Source organism: Pinus tabuliformis, chromosome 8 (genome assembly GCF_031772625.1).
Source record: "Pinus tabuliformis cultivar Carrire ecotype Pingquan chromosome 8, CPIR1, whole genome shotgun sequence".
In the NCBI taxonomy this organism is placed as follows: Eukaryota; Viridiplantae; Streptophyta; class Pinopsida; order Pinales; family Pinaceae; genus Pinus; species Pinus tabuliformis.
This window is the reverse complement of record NC_142294.1, coordinates 870,225,551-870,246,417: the sequence shown is the minus strand read 5'-3', so window position 1 is coordinate 870,246,417 and position 20,867 is coordinate 870,225,551. Positions and strand designations below refer to the sequence as shown.

The window sequence follows — 20,867 nt, the reverse complement described above, 5'->3', positions numbered from 1 at the left end:
ATACCTAGAGACATAGCAACACTCATGACAAGCAATATTTCAGTCAAAAACCAAAACAAACTAGAGGACTGACATGCAACATACCTGTGTGACTGACTGCCAAAACTACACATTGAGGCATAGTCTGAGTTGTCGGGAGGCTGATTGACTGCTAGAATTTCACAATGCACAGACCAGCCTACCTTGCCAAGGGCTGAAACTGTGTAATGCGCAATTTCAGTCAACAGGGACATGCAAACCAGCAAACTGCATTATGCAGTTTTTGGGGCCAGCAAGGCACTGCCTCCCATAATTGCATAATGCAAGCCTAGAGGTTAGTGATGGGCTAGACATGCACAATTTATGGAGGGAAGGTAGAGCCTTCACTTCCAGAAATGTGCAATGCTAGCCAGGCAAGGCAAGGTTTAGGCTAAGATAGCCTAGACCCGCAGACAGGAGACTGAAAACATGAGAAGTCTAAATGCATAGTGATACTGAGTGAAAACAAGAGTGAACGATCATTCATGCAAACGGTAAGTGCAAGATTTTGAAAATGGGAAAACATGCATGTGTGTGAAGCACGTCGCCACAACAGCGACCATTGGTGCAAAACAGTGTCATGCATGCGACAATAGTGACATACGAACAAAAACTGAAACGGTGCTTCTACAAGCTAACATACATTAAAATGACAACAAGCGCTCATTGAAATGAAGTAAACATAACTCACACAAAGAGAAACACAAAAAGTGACAGAAACACAGCGCAAGACATGAAAAACAAACTTACCCTGAAGCAGCTAAGCTGAAAGTGGCGAGACTTATGGATGCAATGTGGGATGTCATAGCTACAAGGTCAATGTGAGGAATGAGCTCTGCAGCGTCCAATTGATGAGTTTTGATAAGATCGAGGTTATGACACGCGTGCCGCAAATTTAGGAAAAAGCGACACTTGGTGAGAGGTTTCTAAAATGAGCTTTGCATATAACCTCTAGCTGCTAAGAATAGATCCCTAGATCTAGGGATGTATTTTGCATGCTGTCTTTTGCTATTTTGGGAAGAGCAGCCCATGCATAAAAATCAGTTTTTCTCGGTCCTGGAGGCAATCGGTCAACCTAAAGGCACATGCAACGGCTTGCTTGACTGAAAGAGGGATTTGCACAATTTATGAGAGGAACTGGGTTGGCTGTCCCAGAGCGATTGTGCAATTTTTGGGAGGAGAAGGTGACTGCTACCTAGAATTGTGCAATTTCTGGGAGGATCTGGGCTGGCTGTCCCAGAGGGATTGCGCAATTTCTGGGAGGAGCAGGTGACTACTGCCTAGAATTGCGCAATTTTTGGGTTGAGCTGCAGCATTGGCTAGATTGTGCAGTTTTTCCAAGGAAGCCTATCTAACTGCTCTGCACAATTTTGGATCTCAGTAGTCTGCGCAACTGATTTTTGCAATTTCTGGATTGAGCTACAGTGCTGGGCCACATTGCGCAATTTTCCCAAGGAAGATTGTCTGACTGCATTACGCAATTTCTGAGCCCAACAGATTTGTGCAATTTATGGAGGGAAGGCTAGTTCCCCTCCAGAATTGCCAATTTTCTAGGGGAGCTGCTTAGCCAACAACTAGCCCAAGTCCGGAGTGGGAGCCTATGGGGGGAGTGAAGCAAACTAACATGCACAGGCCAGAAAGCTGTTGAAAAGCCAATGAAGCCTATGTACTTGATAGTGCAAGACATGCTATTAGGATGGTTGGTAGGGAGGCTCCAAAATGAAGCTAAGGAAAAATTTTGGAGGGTGGTTGTAGCTACTACAACACAACCCTATACCTATTCAAGTGGTCCATTCCACAACTTGAGAAATCATGTGTGACCACGCTACATGTATCCCTAAACAACATGTCTTATAACAACCTTAAGGAATTCAACATGCCTACAACTAGGATTTACAACTTGGACCAAAAATCTTTAGGGTGTTTACACACTATTGTGACTTTCCATCACACATTGGCTCCTTCACCGAATCTCACCACCATAAAATCCATCTTAGTTTTCTCATCCATGCAGCTACACAACCTCTCTCACTATATCTATAGCTCGTGCGAATCCATACTTGTACTTTTCCTTTGGGGCACAAAAGATTATTCAACTAATTTTTCTCATAATGGTTTCCACGTTTAAAATATTGCGTTCATGTATTATTGTTTATGTGTTTATGATATATTTGTTTATTTCTCTCACAATATTTGTTTTATTACTAACAATTGGTATTAGAGCCAAGGGATCGTGGCTTGTAGAAAGAGGTGATGGTTTCATACATGAAGATTGCATGAGAAGAAATAAAGGTCAATCCGGGTGAGATGTAGCCACATAAGCAAGATATGATGAGGAGAGCTCCTCGTGTGAGCATGTATGCAAACTTGAGAGAATGGTAGCATAATTGTATGACAGTAAAAATAGGCCCATTACTTTGGAGATGATTTGTAAATACATGTATAATATGGGCATATCTTTGTAAGACCTACCCCAATCGATAAAGTCTTAGCGTAGACCTATGTGATAGGGAGGAGAGCATGAAAAATTAAATGGGCTAATGTTAGATTAGACTTGATTCATGGTTGTTAGGTCCTTCGGGCACATGGTTTTAATGGTCATTGGTATTAGAGCTTGTGGATTACATGTGATGAAACCTTTAAAATGTTTAGCAATTCTCCATTGTAATATGCTCAAGGCTTAGGGATCCTTCATTATAATGTGCCTAAGTTTAGCGAAGCGTTTAGTTACTAGTCTAGAATGTTGGCCAACTTGATTTCTTTTAAGGCATGAATCATATGATAATAATAGATTTATTAGCTAGTTTTTCCAGTTTTAGATTTTGCAAGCTAAAATTGTGTATTTTATATATTGTTGTTCTTATGATTATTTTATCAAACTGATACTATTTTTTATTTTGTCAACCTTGAGAAAAAAAGGTAAAGTATCTCATATTTGCAAATTTTTAATAGACATTTTCCAACGAATGAACATGTTTGACCCAAAAAGATGCGCCCTAGTCTAACAAGACCACAATTTTGCTCCGAAACTATAGAAATTCTGGTAGGATTTTGAGAAAATCCAGCGAAAATTGGAAATCTGGGTTACAACTGTCAAACTTCGGGATTTTGGATGTCCTCGGGATTCTTGATAGTGCTGAATCCATTTCCACCACAACAAAACAATTCAAACACTTAGAAAATTGGATTTCTTGAAAAACATTTACCAAATTCTGGTGAAAATTTAGCCAAAAAAAAATTATAACCTTAATTAACAATGCCAAAAAAACCATTACTCTCAATAGCAAAAAGATGCATATTATTTATCTATATAAAAGTGTGAGTATTTATTTTTATTCACTTTGTTACATTCAAGGTTCAAATATTTCAGAAAGGGACAAAGGCATAATAGATTTTATGGTTTTGCAACAAGGAAGGTGTTGTTTCATCGCGCACGAGAAATTTGTAGTCGTTAAAGGTTGTATGTGGTGTTAGGACTGCCCGTTAATAATGAGCTCATGATTGATAATGTTGTTAACGCTCAACTAGAGCCTTAACCATGTATTTCACTTTCAAAATCATTTGCACTAATAAATATTGAGATCGGTATTGAAGTTTGTATTTTGAAATTACACTCAAAGCATTTGGTAAAAACGGAGAAGTAATGTTTTATTATAATCCATTTATTTTTTAAAATTTAAATTTAAATTATATAAATTAAAAATTATATTTATTTTTTATAAATTAAAAATTTATTTTTAAATTAATGAAATATATACCATGATAAAACAATGGAAAGGGTGAAAATTGGTATATAATCTATATTTTTGTGATTGAATTCTACCCGAATCATTAAGTTTCAACTCAATACAATAGAGCCTTGGTTAAAAATAATGCATAGAATTTAATTTTGTTTGAATTAAATAAGAGTTAATTTAAATTTCATATTAAAAGAAATACATATAAAAATAAAAATAAAAATAATTAATTATTTTAATAATTTTTTATTCATTTATTAAATAAAAAAATCCTCATATTTATTCATAAGAATAATTTCCAAATTTAAAAGCAATATTTTAGAAATATCTTTTTGCCCTACATGGAAAAAATATTTTATTTTTAAAAATTATCATAAATATAAAATTAAACTGTGTTCATTATTAGTAATTTCTTAACATTCTCGTATGGGTGGTTAAGTTTATCTTTTCCCATCCATTTAAACCAAGAATGAAAATTACTTTCAATTTAATTATTTATTAAAAAGTTTAAAACAAGTTAAAGTCAATTTTGCATGTGAAAATCCATTTAAAATAATTAAGATAGTTCATATTACACATGGATATCTTTTATTGAGTCTTCATCCACCATAATGTAATAATAATTCACTATGATACAGAGGCCATCATTATTTCATATTTGTTGTAAAGTGACAAATTAATTACTTTTGTATATTTTATATATATATATATATATATTTTTGTAAGTTTGGTAGATTTTTTTTTATTTTCATTAATATAAAAGCAAGTTACATCTACATAACAGATATTTATGTGGTCTCAATTTGTTTTAGGGCAAACTAAGTCTGTTGGCCACCTAAGAGTGTGACACATCATCCAATAACAAAATATAATTAGTCTTTATACCCAAGCTAGATAAGTCAGTATATCTTTGCCTTACCTATATACTATTTGCCTATAAACAAAAGGAGCAACATTCTAGAAATTAAAAGCTTTCCACATACAAAAGAGAACAAAAAATTGAGAAACCAGCTAGTAGACTACTCTTCTCCCTTGATAGACGTAGACTCCATCGAAGCTGAGTCCTTAGCATTGGAGCTCGAAAGCTCTGTATGTGAGAGAATGCAAGGGAGGTGATCTTCAATTCGACGAAGGCGGACATCCTGTTTTTGCATCTGAAACTGGAGCTTATGAAAATCTTATTTATAATTAGGGAAGTCCTACATTGTTGTTGCAATGCTTACAAAGACCTACTCCAAGGCCTTTCCCAATATACTCTTCATGGACTTCAAGTCTACTTCCCATTCCTCGATTAACTTCTGGATTTCCTCGCTTGTTCCTTCACGATATGTTGTGGCCACGTCATTTATGATGTTGGCAACAAGTTTGCAACCCCTCAATTTGTCCCCAAAGGCGCTGGGCTACTCTGCCTTCGCTGTCCCCCTGGTTTTTTTATCACCACCTCTTGCAGTCATCGTTCGGGCCATTGTCGCATACTTGCATTGTGCAATGGAGACAAGGGTAGGCCGAATTGTTTGCACAGTAGTAGCCCGAGCCTAGAAGCTTCCTGCTTCCAGTTGACACTACCGCCTCGCACACCTGCCAATGGAGGAGCATGAAATGATGATTTCCAATACAGAATCTAAGGGACTTCCTCTCTTTTCTTCCAATGGATGCCATCCTTACCATCTAACCCAAATAGAGAAACAACCTCCACAACCCAGAGCCCACTATCATAACATCTAGAAAAAGGTTTGAAGAAAATTGCGAGGCTTACACCATAAGAACTAACCTAGTCCCCAAACCATCGCAGAGCCACATTTGTAAGCCCGAAAAGACTCCCACAGGGGCGAAGGTCATGGAAATTGGTTCTAACACAAACAATTCGGCCCCAAAACAGACAGAGAAAAACCCTCGACCCTTTCCCAGAAGATACATTAAGACAAAATCCAAGGGTGGTGCAGTTGACAACCAATCCCCAAGCCCCAGTGATGTCGGGCTGAAGCAGAAGGAAGTCCCAGGGGCCAACTATTGATATACAAACCCCGTATAACCCCATCCTAGATAGGAGAATTCCGAACCAAACAGACACAAAGACCATGCCGGGAAAAAGGACCTATTGCAGCAAGAGGACATACGCATGCAACTTCATGAAACCTTGCTTTCTCACAAACCTTGACAAAACGACACGAGGCAGTCAAAAATCCCTTAAACAGATAAGCTGATGCATGGAGGAGAGAAAGAAATGACACGTCACATACCAGTTTACCGTCGCGCGGAGAAAATTAGCCTGCCACCTCGCTTGGAACCGCGTCGTTCCACTGAGTTTTGCAACACCCTTCCTCACTCCTTTACTATGAACAAAACACTTATCAACTTCTCTCTCAAAGTGTTTAACAAAATTCCAAACCCAAGACTCATTACCATTGCCACCTCCTGCGGGAGTATTTACCACTTACATGGGTGGAGCCGTTGCACCAATCACCTTAAGCATGTGGAGGGTGGTAGGTTTGTACCCCAAGTCCATTGCCATTAAACTATCATGATGAGAGTGTTGTCCAGCTCACACCCTGATTGAGAATATTAATATTACATATTAATAATAATAATAATTTATTTAAAAATATTTATATTGAAAATAAAATTAATGTTTTTACATATGAAATTATGTAAAAAAATTATTAAATAATATAGTAAAGGAAAAAATAATAATCATAAATATCAAAGTTGGATGAATTTAGATGTTTGTTTTTTCGTTTTTTCTTTTTTTGTTTTTTTGTATTTTTGTTTTGTTTTGTTTTGTTTTTTATGTTGTTCATGGTCTCTTGAGGTTAGTGACTCTCTACGTTCATGGAATATTATTACAGGTAGATCCATCAAAAGGGATCACTTCTTGTCGGCTCAAACACAAAGCCCAAGCCCGAGAGTGTCGAGAAAATTTAATCTTGTGACCTCTCAATAACAAATGTTCATAACTATGGGGAATTGACCAATTGAGCTAAACCTCAAGGCTCATAATGACCTCTCAATAACAAATGTTCATAACCATGGGGAATCGACCAATTGAGCTAACCCTCGGGGCTCATAATAAATTATTTTATATATATGGGGTTCATGGTTCTTGGAGATTAGTGACCGCTATATCCACAAAATATTTGTACCAGGAAGATCTACCCGAAAGGATCACTTCCTGTCGACTCAACCATAGTGCTTGACCCCAAGAGTGTCTAGAGAATTGAACCCATGACCTCGCAACAACAAAGGTGCTTTAATGATGGGGACTCAACCAATTGAGCTAACCCTCGGGGCTTACCTGAAGGGATCACTTCCTGACGAATCAACTACAAAGGCTGACCTCAAGAGTGAAAATAAGCTATGGCTCTGTTTTGGTTGAAGAATTCAATATTTTAACTCCCACCAATTGTCAACATTCTAAAAGCAGGGAAAATTTTAAGAACCACCCTAAATTTATATGTATAATAAATGGGTGAATCCCCATGATACATAGGAAAAATGGGAGGCGATTTTATCAATAATATATATATATATATATATATATATATATATATATATATATATTGGCGAATCTCTCACCAAATTATATTATCTTGTAAAATCATCGTGAATCTTTCACTGAATTATAAAATCTTTTAAGATCTTAGCAAATCTTTCATTGAATAATAAAACATTGTGAAGTCTTAGCGAATGTTTCGTTAAAGTATGAAACCATATATGATAATAGGAAAACATATTCATTACACTGTAATGTACTAACATAGATGTTTAGAAAAAATAAACATAATTTTCTCTTCCTACAAACAATGTTGTAAGTTTCAGTGGCCGTGTTTGTCAAGGTTCTTACTGTACACTCTTTCATATCCTTCTATTAGTTTTGATAATATTCCACAACAAAGTTCTTGTAGGTGTTGATCTTGAACTTGACCACCAGTTCTGTCAAGGTAGGAGAGATTAATCTTTTCTCTACCACTTTTGTCAAGCTATCGAATTTCTTTCTTATTCCATAGACTCCAACTACAAAAAAAAAACAAACAAACAAAAAACAAAACAAACAACAAACAAAACAAAACAAAAAACAAAAAACAAAACAAAACAAAACAAAACAAAAAAACAAAAAACAAAAAACAAAACAAAACAAAAAACAAAAAACAAAAAAACAAAAAATAAACAAAAAAACAAAAAACAAAAAATAAAAAACAAGAACAAAAAATAAAAAACAAAACAAAACACATCAAGTTTGTTTACCCCAACACACCAACAAGTAGCAAGCCCCAACTATATAATATAAGAAAGTAGTAGGTATCCCAAAGGCATGAAGGGGATCTAATGGAAAGAAGTGACCGTTGAGCCTTCCAATCAATATATAAATATATAAATGTAGATTTATTAATATTTTAACTAGAAATCTTCAATTAAATAATAAAATTTAATTACGTCTCTCCCAATCTAAATTGCTTATTAGCATAATTCAATACCTTCATACGTCTTGCATTTTTTAACAACGTTGTAACATGTGGATTAAGTTTCTTTTTGGTGCACAATCTCCGCCTTTTAGGACAATATGATGCAGTGGCCCAACCCTTACAGATCATTATGACAAACTAAGAATAACAGAGAATATGAAAAGTTGTACAAACCAACATATTTTTCAAACAACTAATCCAACATCAGTATCTTAACTTTTCCATGAAGATATCATATTGAGAACATTTGAAAAATGGTGGGAAATCTGAGCAGCGACTATCTCTCTTCTGCTAGGGTGATGTGGAAAGAGTGATAAGATTTCACTGTTTTGATTTTTTTTTTGTTAAATCAGAAAAACCAATATTAATGGAGATATTGGTATTTTTTACTAATTTTTGTGAAGTGACTAAATATAACTTTAACCATTCACCTTAATATGTTTTTTACAATATAATTTCCTAAGTCTATTTAATATCTTCATTATCATAAAAACCAACCTATATCCATCTTAACTCCACATCTACCATTTTTAGAGGGATGAAATCTATTTATCCCTCTCAGCACTTGGTAGACCCAGAATCGAGATGGATCTAAGCTAATAGAATTTCCCCTTTAAATAGTCTATGTTCACATGAATACCATGGTATTACCATGGGTCAATACCATGGGAGCTTAAAAACCACTATTAGTAATTTATAAAAATTAATAAAATTAATGATTGCTTTCTATTTTATTTTTTTATTTTAACCAAGTTAAAATGTTTAAGTGACATTAAATTACAAGATCCATTTTTACTCTTGATCTACGAAGCCCTGAGAGGGATCAAATATTTTTTCACTCTATGCTAGTTTGCATATCATGATATTTGATCCCTCTTAGCGCTTAGTAGATCCAGAGTAAAGATAGACCTATGCTGGTTTAATTCCCCCCTTTAAATAGGCTACATTCCATGTGAATATCATGGGTCAATACCATGTGCCATCTTTATTTTTATTAATACTAATATTAGGGTTAATAATGTTTTTTTGCATGGTAATAATAATAATTTGGCCCATGGTATTTGGCCCATAGGCTTCACCTAAATATAACACATTTTTTGGGTGTTTGTAAATATAAGGTGACTTATGGAGTAAATATAAAAAATGTTTTATTTATTTACCATACCTTTAGTTTATTTATATTTTTATTAATTTACCATACCTCTTTTATAAATATGATATTTGGCCTATATGATTCACTTAAATAAAACCTCTTTTTTGAGTCTTCTTAAATAGAAAAAGGGTTATGGACTAAATATAAACAGAGGTTTTATTTATTTACCATACCTCTAGTTTATTTTTATTTTTATTTTTATTTATTATTTTTTATTTATTTACCATATCTTTGGAGTAAGTATAAAAAGAGGTTTTATTTATTTACCATATCTCCACTTTATTTATATTTTTATTTATTTACACCCTTGTGTTAGTAAATATAAGGTGACTTATGGAGTAAATAAAAAAAATGTTTTATTTATTTACCATACCTCTCGTTTATTTATATTTTTATTAATTTACCATACCTCTTTTATAAATATGGTATTTGGCCTATAGGATTCACTTAAATAAAACCTCTTTTTTGAGGATGGTTATGGACTAAATATAAAAAAAGGTTTTATTTATTTACCATACTTTTGGAGTAAGTATAAAAAGAGGTTTTATTTATTTTCCATACCTCCACTTTATTTATATTTTTATTTATTGGACCAAATACAACCTCCTAAACTACCTCCCAAACCAAAAAATGGGTGATTGCAAACGAATTTAACATTGCAAAAATCGGACGATTGTAATGGAATATAACCTCCAAAACCAGGTGAATCGGGTCAAATGAGTCTTTTCATAGTTTATCCTCCCTTTTTTTGGGCTAAAATGAAAAAAATAATTATTTTTTAAATAAAAGTTGGGCTAAATATATGAAATGGGTGTTTTATAAAAATTTCACCCCTCTAAAATGAAAAACCCCTTAAATATCGCCCTTGGGATAAAATTCACCCATAAAATTTACCATGTCTAAAAGGCCTTAAAATATTTAAACTATGCAAATTTCACCACTCAAACTTATAATTGCAACAAATCCCTACCAAATTTCTAACAAAATTGTTTGAAATATACCTTAAGAAAAATATGCTATTCTAGGGCACGATTGGTTTCAACTAAAATATTCAATAATATTTCACATAATGTTTGGTTTCAATTGGAAGTTCTTTTAGCTTTATGATTTGGTTTTCCACAATTAGACATAGGTAGGATCAACTTGAAGGGCATAAAATGACATTTGGTTTTCCACTGGATGCAAATGATTTAAGGTATGAAAGAGATGAAATGTAAATGATTTAGGGTATGAAAGACTCCAATGAATAAGTTGATTTAGGAACTACAAAAGTAATGGTACAAAAGCTTTGTAAATGAGTGTCTGAAGAACCTCCAAACCATACATGGGAAAGCATAAGTCCCATAGCTTACTAGAATACCTCTAAAGGGGTTAAAGGGATCACCCTTTGAAGTTGTAAAAAGGAATGCCAAATAGAATGCAATTGTAAGTGAAAGTTGAGAATTGATGTTATATATCTTAGGCAACAATTGTTTTTATGCTGAACATGTGAAGATGAAATATGTTTATGATTGTATGCAATATTTTTATTTATGGAATGATGTGTATGCTAGATGTACTTGTTTATACCATGACTCTAATGATATATTCTCAACACAAATAGAAGTAGATCTAATACCTCTTGTATTGCGACATTTATGAATTTTCATGGAGTGCTCAATGCTTTCCAATGTTCAACTCTGCTTCCATGACTTATCCTTTTGCACAATGCTACATGTCTAATCCCTTGCAACCTATCTCAATTAGCATAAAAGTTCAATTTAATTAGACTATATAGTTTTTCAGGTTTTTTGGTTTTGAGGCATGTCAAGGATGTGCCACTCCCTTGCATCCTGTTGCAAGACACACTAAACTCTAGTTTGATCATGCTATAGAGGTTGTTAGCTTTCTAGGTTTCGAGTTATGTGAAGGATTCACCAACTTGGTTAATGATAAAGATGATACAAGTGTATATGATGACATGCCTCAATAATCACTTTGGTCAATCTTGTTATATATATATATATTGCATCATTGCTTATAAATTATCCATTATATGTGTGTTAGGAAGAAATTATGAAATATGCAAAAACTTGGACTAGAAAAAGTATTATAACATTATATTTAGAGTAGTTATTGGGACTCATTCCCTAGCATAATTTTTTTATATATTAAAATTGCATTTTTTTTCGTGTATTATAAAAACAAAATTCTAAAAATAAACATGGTGATATGGCAATTTTATTACCATGAACATGCCATATGAATTATTCATATTTTATATATATTAGTTCTGTCAAAGTCTCTTATAGTCTAATTTTCAATACTCGCAACCCCAACTAATCTATCGATATGATTGAGTAAACTATTCCTTCCTACCTTAAACAATATGACTTTTGTCCTCATCATATTTGAATTGATTTATCTCGAGATATGAGCTCGAATTTGGTGTCAATTGAAATCAGGTCAGTGAAAAGGGAAAGCCTGAGGGCTGTGGAGGAAGTTCAGGAAATATTTGTGGAGCGAGACAGGTGGTTGGTTGCAGTTTATTTGTGATCAGAGGAGTAGAAAACTACAAGAAGAAAATCTCAGCGACCTAATTCCACCAAAAACATTGACACATGGCATGGGGCCTCGACAGCGGATGAAAGTTGGGTAACGAAACAGTCCTTTGAAAGAGTCTTCGGCGTTATTGTGGAGCCGGATGCCCTTATCTTCATTTTCGTTTTTCTGGAAACGAATAAAATGTGTAACTTCGTTTCCTGCCATCATACATTCTATTTTTGGCAAATTCAGCTTCGGCCGTAGGGATTGCAATTTGCATTTGGAAACACAGTTTTGCACAGAGATCTGGCCTGCAGTTTGGAATCACATAATTGGGCTTTCCACACCCATATGTGCTCTGCAACGTCCTTACTAAAGTTACTCTCTGCAATACATTCATTGGAGGGTGCAGGGAGATTGACTGCTTGCTATAGAAGTGTTGGAGAGATGAGTAATGACGTTGACCAACTGTGCTTTGCAGCGTCCTTACTGAAGTTACTCTCTGCCATACTTTCATTGCACGGTGCAGGGAGCTTGACTCCTTGCAATAGAAGTGTTGGAGAGATTAACTTTAGTAATGATGTTGAATTGAGCATTTATTTTAGATCCAGTAACTGACCTATCTTCCCAGCCAGGCCATAACAGGCTAACATTTACACGGCCAAGATTGAATCCATGTTTAGGGGTCGAATTCCCCTTTCAACACCCGGGCTATGACCTTGGACGACATTGAACCGATTATTACAAAACACTCCATTCCAAGCACACAGACTTCGATCAGATATGTTCCAGTTGCCCAAAGCATTATTTTTGTCAATCCGATCCAGATCTTTCATCTGCATAAGGATTCCTTTTTCCTCTGAGATATTCCTGTCCTTGCACTGAACTATCATTCCTTTTTCCTCTGAGATATTGCTGTCCTTGCACTGAACTATCACTCGCAAGAGATCCATGATGAAGAAGCAGAATAATTTGGATTAGGAGGATCGGAGTAGAAGTCTATGCTTCTGCGGTCGCTTTCCAGTAGAAGAATGTTATGCAGACTGAGATTATGTGCAAAAGACAAGTTTTAGTGTCATATGAGTGAATAAATATCGAGTCTTAGATGCAGTACCATATGGATGACCATACATGCACCATCTTCCATTGTTTATTGGATTAGAAGGTCAGAAGAGTCGAAAATCCCAGGGGCAAAATTATCGCAGTTGTGGAATTACTTTAATGAAGTATAGTGTGTGGCTCTTTATTTACAGGCTTAACAATTTATCTGATTTAACAGGTGGGCCTTCAATTCAAGATAGCTAATGGGTTTTCTGTGCAACAGGTGTTGGTAGAAGAAGCAAACCGTGTGACGCTTCAAAGGTGATTCTGGGAGCTAGTAGGCATGATGCCGTAAGGTATGGGATTCCCCAACTCCTTGTGCCAGAACAAGGGATCAAGCTTGGAATTTCATGAGCGGGCCTTGATTCATGATTCTGTTAATTTCAGGTCTTCACTGGCATTGGCCAGATCTTGTGTTAAGAGATTACCTTGCAGTTCTTCTGTATTCATTGTTGAAAATGGGAAGGTGATGAGATGTGAAAGAGACTATCTATCAGGTATGTCTGTTTCCGACAAGGCATAGATGAGAGTTAAAAGAAAGAACTGCAAAGCTTTAACCAGTGTTGTACATGTTCTTTGGACATGATAGTTTTAAATCTCCCAGCAGTTATAATTTCAATGAGCATGACAAGATTCTCAGTCAGTATTGGATCAAGACGGTCTTAAAAACCTTCTTGTGAATAAAGGTGATGTTAAAAACTTTCTTGTGAACAAAGGTGATGTTTGTAAGTGTAATTTTTCTGAAATGGAAGCGTTGAAAAGGTCATCTCATCCTCTGAAACCAGATTGCCTCCTCTGCCAGTTGGATAATATGATTTTTGTTGGCAGTTATAAGAAACATGCAGGATATGAAATTATAGATTCGGCTCTTCTTGTGATATCTGCAATGGGGAGGGAAAAGTGATTCTTGTGCAAAACTCAACCAATATGTTCCCAAAATGACGACTTCAGCACCCATTACAGAGAGCCGATTACTTGGAGTCGATTCACTGATCAAGCCTCCTATTCCACAGTCTACATCAAAACAAATGTCTGTGGTTGAATGGGAACTACAGCCGCCAAATAGGCCTTCACAGACAGATGGAGAGCTTCTATTGAAAGAACAGATTACGCAGAAGATTTGCAGCTATGAACATGAAGTTCGGTCTTCAAATGAGATAGCACCAATTCGGACAATCTGTAAAGAAGGTGGGTTTCGTTGCAGACAGCAGAATGACCCTAATCGAGAAGAAAATTATTTGGCAAGAGGTTAGAGTGCGTTTGTCGAAGTAAAACCTGCGGGCATTTTACATATCAGGAGTTGCAATCTGCCACTTCCGGCTTTTTAACAGGTTGCATTTCTGGTTTTCCTCCTGGAGTTTTTAATTTCTGTGCATTTGCTTCGAATGGAAAATCTCATTTTTAAGTGTTTTTTAATCCTGTGAACCCACTTCGGTTATGTGACATCCTTGTTCTTGGAGGGAATTTTTGATAGGAAGTGTAACTGAAGTTAAGTTTCCTGATGGACAATCGGTGTCAGTGAAAATCTTAAATTCTAAACCCAAAACAGAGGCTTCTTTCTGAAGTTGAGATTTTACTTTATTGAAGCACAATCGCATCATTACACTTATTCGTTACTGTGTAGAAGGCCTTAACTGCCTTCTGGTGTATAATTTTGTTTCCAGAGGAAACCTTGAAGAGAATCCTCATGGTATGTACTCAATAATATTGCATTTTCAGAATCATTAAATCATTTAGAAATATCAAGCAGTGGTCATTTTAAGAATCACAGGGTCATGTATTTTATGGCGGGGTCATTTTCTATTTTCTGAGATTTGGTTATAGCCCTGGGTATTGCCTATATATGTTTCAGGAGGCAAGGAGAAGCCTGTCATTTCTTGGACGGTGCGATTGAAAGTGGTCGTAGGAGTTGCTGAAGGATTAGATTACTTGCAAAATGGCTTTTCTCAAATTTTCTTCGCGGAGATGTGAAGTCTTCCAAAATCTTGCTTTCTGAAGAGTTTGAACTGGAAGTATAAATCTCTTTACTGAAAGAAGCATCAAGAGTAATTTTAATAGTTCAGTATTCGGAGAAATCTTAGTTATCTACAGTTGTAGATTGGAACTTGGAATCCTACACTAACGAAAAATTTCGACAGAATCAGCGTGGATTTTATAATAGTTGTCAGATTTTAGGCTGGCAAGGTGGGCACCAACATCTTTTCATATATCGCTTGCAGCGATGCTTGAGGAACATTTGGGTATGTAAGCATCTGCCCAGTTTCAATGGCCATTTTCAGAGTAAGGCTATCCAATTTGTAACGATACTGTTCACTAACTGTGAGTGTAGTTTAACAGGTGTTTTGCTTCAGAATATTTGGTTTATGCAAAGAAAAAAGATGGATGTTTATGCATTTGATGTGGTCCTTCTAGATAAGAACGGGAAGGAAGACAATCGATCCAAGAAATCCATGGGGTCCAGAAAGCCTGATTATGCCGGTAAGTTTTGTTTTTCACAGTTGACTCTCCCCTTCATGTTTTTTTATATCGATTATCATTGTTTATTTGTTCATTTTTTATTTTTTTGTTTTAATATTTAAATTAGTATAGATTTATTTTATTAATTATGGAGAGATTAATTTTTCCTCACTGTAATTTTTATTTATTTACTTACAATTAAGATTAGTATGGGTTTTTAATATATGTATGTATCGGTTTATGAATAGAGTTGGATTTAATTTTTTGGCAAAGCTAACGCAGTCTCAATGAAAAGAGGCCCCAGATGCAGTTGTTTAAGGGTTTAAACATAGCTTCGATCGAACCTTTATTTTTTATTCAAAACCCGACCTCGATCTATGTAAGCCATTTTGTGTAGACTATGAGGAAGAAAGAGTTTGATGGAGGATTTCTAAGCTCAACCAAGATAGAGGAACTCAATTTAGGCAACCCAACAACCCAATGATTAAGCCAAGATAGGTTTCCTATTTTTTTTTGTCTCTTTTATTTATTTTTTCTTGCAAAATAAAATGAATTATTTTGAAATAAAAACCCACGATGCAAAAACCACAAAAAACAACAATGAAAAACATCTGGAATACCCTTAAAAACCACAAAAAAAAAAAACAATGACACGGGATGGGAAAACAAAAAAAAACAACCTAGAAAACCATAAAAAAACCCCTTAAAAACCACAACAAAAAACCAAATAAACTAATTTGAAATAAAAACCCATGAAGCAAAAACCACAAAAACAACAATGAAAAGCATCGAAAATACCCTTAGAACCCACAAGAAAACAATGAAAAGCCATTAAACACCACAAAAAAAACCTAGAATACCAAAAAAAACTACTATGTAAACTCTTGAAAACCACTAAAAAAAACTATAATTTAAGTAGTAATTTTTTTCCTTTATTTTATTTTATAAGTTTTGTGCAATGGTAACATGTCTATTATAAAAAAAAAATCTCTCGTAAATTTCTTTTTTAATTATTTTAAATTTTAAAATTTTTTAATAATAAATATATCAATTTATTTAAAAAAATTAATTTTACTCAAATAAAATATTATCTAAATAATATATATATATATATATAACCAACATAAAATTATATATAACATAACTATGTATAATTATAATTCTCTAGTTTTATAATTGTTTAACGTTTTTATAAATTAATGGATTTGTTTGTTGATCATTATTAATTTGCACATAACAAATTATAATGTTTAACTTTATAAATAATTAAAACATTTTTTATTTTAATTAAAAAATATTTTGTTAGCATTTCATTGACTTAAAAATTTATCTATAATTAAAATATTTTTTATTTTTTCTTTTAATTAAAAATATCTTATTAGCATTTGTGTCTATTTTAATTGCCCATAAAATTTACTCACCCTAAGAACTTGTTTTCATAGGGATCACCAATTTTCACGAGATCTTGTAATTTATTTAGACAAATAATATCTTGTAATCTAATGAACAAATTACTAAAAATTAATACATATACGAGTGTAAATTAAAGTTAATATCTTGTAGCACAACTTCCAAATAGAGTGAGGATATCACAATGAAAATAGATGGTTTACTAATCCCTTTGACTGCAAATCTTTAGTTAAATAGTTAATATAATTATTTTTCTAATTTATTAGATTTATTTATGATTTTTTTTTTAAATTAATATCTTGTAGCACAACTTCCAACTAGAGTAAGGATATCACAATGAAAATAGATGGTTTACTAATGCTGAAAATCTTTAGTTAAATAGTTAATATAATTATTTTTCTAATTTATTATATTTATTTATGATTTTTTTTTTTAATTTTATCTTATCTTAAATATAATTTTCGTTGATATTGATATTGTGTAGTTCATTTTTCTTAACCTTGTACAAAATAATTATACTAACAGAAATGACAAACTAATGGCAGTTATATTTCACTTAGGGCTTTGATATTATTTTGTATTTGAATGTAATAATGACTTGATCACAACACAACTACGAGGATGGCCAAAAGAAGGGAACCCGTTTTTCAGAAGAGATACACATGAAATGGAAAACGAATAGTTGGTTACGCTCGAGGCAAGATATTAATATCAACTTGAAATTGAATGTGATAATTATTATCCATTGTAAAGCATTTAATAGGTGTTTTTTAAGGTGTTGATTAAGTTTATAAAATTATGATAATATTCTTTAAAAAATTTATATGGGTTGTAAAAAAATTTGTTTTATAAGAATATAAAGTTTCTTTTTGGGTAGTATGTAGAATATAAAGTTTTTTTTGGGTAGTATGTAGAGACAGGTTAGAAATGACAAACTAATGGCTATTTAGATAGGGTTTTGATATCATTTTAGAGACATACCAAAAATAACAAAATAATGGCTAGTTACATTTCATATAGGGATTTGATATCATTTTGAAATTGAATGTAATAATTACAATTAATTATTGACTTGATCACAACATGGGTACGACGATGGACAGAAGAACGGGACCCATTTTTTAAAAGAGATAGATGGGAAATGGGAAAATGATAATTGATAGAAGCAAGGTATTGATATCAACTTGAAACTGAAAGTGATAATCACAATTTTGATCACAACACGGATACGGCGATGGACAGAAGAAGGGGCCCTGTTTTTTAAAAGAGATAGACGAGAAATGGGAAAATGATAACCGATAGAAGCAAGATATTGATATCAACTTGAAATTGAAAGTGCTAATCACAATTTTGATCACAACATGGGTATGATGATGGACAGAAGAAGGGGACCCACTTTTTAAAAGAGATAGATTGGAAATGGGAAAATGATAACCGATAGAAGCAAGGTATTGATATCAACTTGAAATTGAAAGTGATAATCACAATTTTGATCACAACATGGGTACGACGATGGACAGAAGAAGGGGACTTGTTTCTCTGTTTCTCTCTCTAACTTCGCGTGATCCTTTTGTCACATCGTCGCCTCATAGCCTCAATCTCCAAAGCTGCTTTCATCAAAGGTGGATCTGCTTGAGCTTGCAACTTTGTTCCATCTCTGCGTTGTCAACAACACTTCTCTTTCATTTGTCGCATGCAGGTGTGCTACCTTCTGTTGCTATTGATGGTGATGCTCGATGTGATGCCGCTGCCATTTCATCTTGATATCCTTGTTCATGAACAAATTTATGCCTTCATAGATAGGCAAGTTCATAGACACTTGATCGACTGCATCCCTAGTAGTGCTCTAAACAATATCACGACTTTGCTCTCTTGGAAGCCATTATACCTGTGCTACTGAGAGGCAGACGAACACCTGTGATACCTGGAGACATAACAACACTCATGACAAGCAATCTGTCAATCGAAAACCAAAACAAACTGGAGGACTGACATGCAACATACTTGTGTGGCTGACTACCAAATCTGCGCAAGGCACAGTCCGCGTTGTCGAGAGGCTAACTAACTGTTGGAACTGGGCAATACATAGTCTAGCCTAGCTTGCCAAGGACTGAAACTGTGCAATGCGCAATTTCAGTTAGCAGTGACATGCAAACCAATAAACTGCATTATGCAGTTTCTGGGGCCAGCAAGGCGTTGCCTCCCAGAATTGTGCAATGCAAGTGTGGAGGTCGGTGTTGGGCTAGAATTGCACAATTTCTGGAGGGAAGGTAGAGCCTTCACTTCCAGAAATGTGCAATTCTAGCCAGGCAAGGCAAGGTCTGGGCTAAGGCAGACTAGACCCGTCGACGAGCGACTGAAAATATGAGAAGTCTGAATGCATGGTGATACTGAGTGTAAACAAGAGTGAATGATCATGCATGCAAACAGTAAGTGTAGGATTCAGAAAACAGGAAAACATGCATGTGTGTGAAGTGGGTTGCCGCAACGGCGACCGTCGGTGCAAAACAGTGTCATGCATGCAACAACAGTGACATGTGAACGAAAATTGAAACGGTGCTTCTACAAGCTAACATACATTAAAAAGACAAAAAATGCTCAATGAAATCAAGCAAACATAACTCACACAAAAGCGAAACAAAAAAGTGATAGAAACGCAGCGCAAGACATGAAAAGCAGACTTACCCTAGAACAGTTAAGCTAAAAGTGCCGAAGACTCCTGGATGCAATGTGCGATGTCAAAGCTGCAAGGTCACTGTGAGGAATGAGCTCTGCAGCGTCCGGTTGATGAGTTTTGATAAGATCGAGGTTATGATGCGTGTGCCACAAATCTAGGAGAAAGCGACACTTGGCAAGAGGTTTCTAAAAAATGAGCTTTGCATGTAACCTCCAGCTACCAAGAATAGATCCCTAGATCGAGGGATGCCTTTTGCTATTTTGGGAAGAGCAACCCATGCATGAAAATCAGTTTTGCTCAGTCCTGGAGGGAACCGGTCAACCTAAAGGCACATGCAACGGCCTGCTTGACTGAGAGATGGATTTGCGCAATTTCTGAGAGGAACTGGGTTGGCTGTCCCAGAGGGATTGTGTAATTTTTGGGAGGCGAAGGTGACTACTACCTAGAATTGTGCAATTTTTGGGAGGATCTGGGCTGGCTGTCCCAGAGGGATTGCACAATTTTTGAGAGGAGCGGGTGACTTCTACCCATAATTGTGCAAATTTTTGGGTTGAGCTGCAGTGTTGGCCAGATTGTGTAGTTTTTCCAAGGAAGCATGTCTAACTACTCTGCGCAATTTTTGAGCTTGACAGTCTGCCCAACTGATTTTTTCAATTTCTTGATTTGGCTACAGTGCTGGGCCAGATTGCACAATTTTCCCAAGGAAGACTGTCTGTCTACATTGCAATTTCTGAGCCCAACAGATTTGCACAATTTATGTAGGGCTCGCTGGTTCCCCTCCAGAATTGCACAATTTCTAAGGGAGCTGCTTAGCCAGCAACTAGCCCAAGTTTGAAGTGGTAGCCTGTGGAGGGAGTGAAGCAAACTAACATGCACAGGCTGACAAGCTACTGAAAAACCAATGAAGCCTATGTACTTGACAGTGCAAGACATGCTACTAGGATGGTTGGTAGGGAGGCTCCAAAACGAAGCTAAGGAAAAATTTTGGAGGGTGGTTGTAGCTGCTACAACACAACCCTATAGCTATTCAGATGGTCCATTCCACAACTTGAGACATCATGTGTGACCGCGCTACATGTATCCCTAAACAACATGTCTTATAACAACCTTGAGGAATTCAACATGCCTACAACTAGGATTTACAACTTCGACCAAAAATCTTTAGGGTGTTTACACACTATTGCGACTTTCCATCAGACGTTGGCTCCTTCACTGAATCTCACCACCATAAAATCCATCTCACTTTTCTCATCCATGCAGCTACACAACCTCTCTCACTATATCTCTAGCTCGTGTGAAGCCATACTTGTACTTTTCCTTAGGGGTACAAA

The 20,867-nt window shown here is 35.1% G+C and overlaps 1 protein-coding gene across 1 annotated transcript; it reads left to right on the top strand.

The window, feature by feature from the left end:
* The first annotated feature begins 13,269 nt into the window (after positions 1–13,269).
* Positions 13,270–15,210, top strand: LOC149238326 (uncharacterized). The gene is made up of 2 exons (XM_089366956.1): positions 13,270–14,682; positions 14,845–15,210. Exon 1 carries the CDS (start codon positions 13,931–13,933, stop codon positions 14,243–14,245), a length of 315 nt encoding a protein of 104 aa, XP_089223082.1. The 5' UTR covers positions 13,270–13,930; the 3' UTR covers positions 14,246–14,682; positions 14,845–15,210.
* Positions 15,211–20,867: the final 5,657 nt, after the last annotated feature.